At 35.1% G+C, this 2,416-nt stretch overlaps 1 protein-coding gene across 1 annotated transcript in view; it reads right to left on the bottom strand.

The window, feature by feature from the left end:
- The window catches only part of LOC119585724 (ubiquitin carboxyl-terminal hydrolase Usp2-like), a gene marked incomplete in the record, with an annotated part of 125,661 nt that overhangs the window by 2,948 nt on the left and 120,297 nt on the right, over nucleotides 1-2,416 (bottom strand). The window contains 4 exon segments of the mRNA XM_037934412.1: nucleotides 89-317; nucleotides 1,055-1,133; nucleotides 1,387-1,633; nucleotides 1,831-2,092. Of these exon segments, the coding sequence (XP_037790340.1) occupies nucleotides 89-317; nucleotides 1,055-1,133; nucleotides 1,387-1,633; nucleotides 1,831-2,092 (817 nt within the window).

A 2,416-nucleotide genomic window follows, 5' to 3' on the forward strand; every position in this document is an offset into this window, starting at 1 on the left:
CATGAAAAAAAGACAAAAACACTCTTATCTACCTAAAAATAAAACTATCTACCTTGACATAATGGAGAAAATTAAATGCAAACATTACCTTGAGTCATTATATTCATGCCAAGAGCCTGAATAAGGATGTTTGCAGTAGGCTGTGTAATGGCCTGAGTATGTAGTCCCTGAGTGGTTGGCAACACCTATCAGGTTGTACAACGGCGAGGTGCTTGAGTTGGATGCATACTTTGAGAGGGTCAGTCCTTCAAGCGGAAATTCTACGGTGCACGACAACTTGCCTCGCCACCGTTCCAAGGGGGAAAAGCGCTTCAGATCTGTTTGCTTTGGTTAAGGACCAGAACAAAAGATGAAATGATGAAAGGTGTGTATTGTATATGAACAGTGAGGTCTGTATGATGTGTATTTGGCTCTAAAATGGGACCGATGTTAAATCATTCCTGTCACCTTTCATCTCTTGACCTAGGTATTTGTACATAATCACTGCCAAACTTAAATTTCCTACCTGAATAATTCATGAGATTTTACCTTATGTGTCAAAGATATAAAAATATGAAACTTACTCTGAGCAAACTGTAAATCCTCTAAAATCAATACTGTTAAACAATTTCTATCAAATCACAACTGTCACTGAAGATGTTTCACTGCAAAGCTGCCTCAGATATTGACTAAGTTTTTTGTGTCAAAATGGATTGCATCTGAAATTCTCTTATCAATTACAATACTTGCAATATAATTCATTATGGTAATGGATTAATTAACCTTATTTACATTTTCTGAATTAATATTATATAAAAGCCAAATGTCAATATTTAGCTAAGGTAATCAATATGGCAGGGTTGATATGCTATTTCTTATATATTAGCCCTAAGAGATACAAAAATAGTAGCAGTAAAATTTTGCCTTCAGAACAGGGTACTCAATTCTATATGAATAAAGAACCCACTATCCAGAAATCTACTCAAAATTAATTCACATGAATATTTGTACACCAAGTACATATGTAGTAGGTAAATGAATACAAAGTTAGTACACCATTTGCATAAAAGGATACGTAATACAAGAACTTTGGGGAACTTCTGTATACTGAAAGACTTCGTCATTTTTCTTCTCTCCTTGCATTTGGAACACGTCTGAAATGGAAAAAAGAGTGAACTCACAATGCATAGGCAAAGGCAGTTATTGCAAAAAGTAAAATCATGCCTGTCTGTGTTAAACTGAGTCAAAAGAAATCAGTAAACATTAAACTGATTATGATATTTATATTTTAATAGCCAAATATTATAACAAAAAAAAATACAAAAATATTTAAATAAGCCCATTAATTTTATTCCATTAATGAAGACCACAAAGCAAAAAGTTGTGTAAAACTCCTGAGTAACTTACCGGCCTTTCATCTCCATCGAGCACCTCCTCTTTGGTGAAGAGATCCAAACACTGTGATATCCTCACCTGACCTGATTTACTAGGGATAGGCAGACTAAGATCCCAGAATGGATCAAAAGTCACAGAACAATGACCACAAACTGAACACTGTAGGGACGACTTCAACTGCCCCACAAACATATCTACAATCTTGCTGTCGTCATAGCGCAGATATCGTTTCCAAGACTCCATTGCCTTTTGGTTATCACTGCAAAGACATTATAATTATTAAGCCACAGTTTCTTATCATTTAAGAATAAATCTTCCTTTTAAGTGCCACTTAATATACTTTATAAGAATTACTAAGTATTCATACTCTCCTCTTTATTAGGCCCTTACAGCCACTTAAATGTTTCACTGACATTACCATTCAAATCAAATTCCTTTTCACAGGTTAATACTTACTCAAGATCATCATCAATATCCTCTGTTATGGGCTTAGGCTTGACAGTAACACGATTCACGTCCTCATGGAGACCTTCCAGTAGCTTACGCAAGAACTCCTGTGCATCGTGCTGTTGGTATCCTGAAAACACTGGGGCAAACCTCTGGAGCTGCGCTTTAAATGGTCCCGTATTGAGGGCCCGACTGCTGTCTGCGCCCTCATTCCACATGTCTGATAACAGGCTTGCGAAGGCTGTGGGAAAAGGGAATCAAATCAATGCACTGGAAGGTGTTTAAGCACTTGCATAATATAAACACATAATGAATTAAATCTTACAATAAAATTATCATAAACTATCATGAACTAATGCAAACTGTATTTCTACTGAGGTACTATTGTTACTATCAATACTACTAGATTTATTTGCCATTGGCAATATTTCTAATGGCAATGCTTAACAATCTCTAGAATTTAATCTTTGATTAAGAATGATAATCAAAACTTTGGTTGTCTTAATGATACATATATATTAGTAAGCTAAATATCCCACAATAATATGCCATTATTTTTACTTAATCCACAATATGATGAGAAAAAACACTCAAG

The sequence above is a fragment of the Penaeus monodon genome, chromosome 20, assembly GCF_015228065.2.
Source record: "Penaeus monodon isolate SGIC_2016 chromosome 20, NSTDA_Pmon_1, whole genome shotgun sequence".
Classification (NCBI taxonomy): Eukaryota; Metazoa; Arthropoda; class Malacostraca; order Decapoda; family Penaeidae; genus Penaeus; species Penaeus monodon.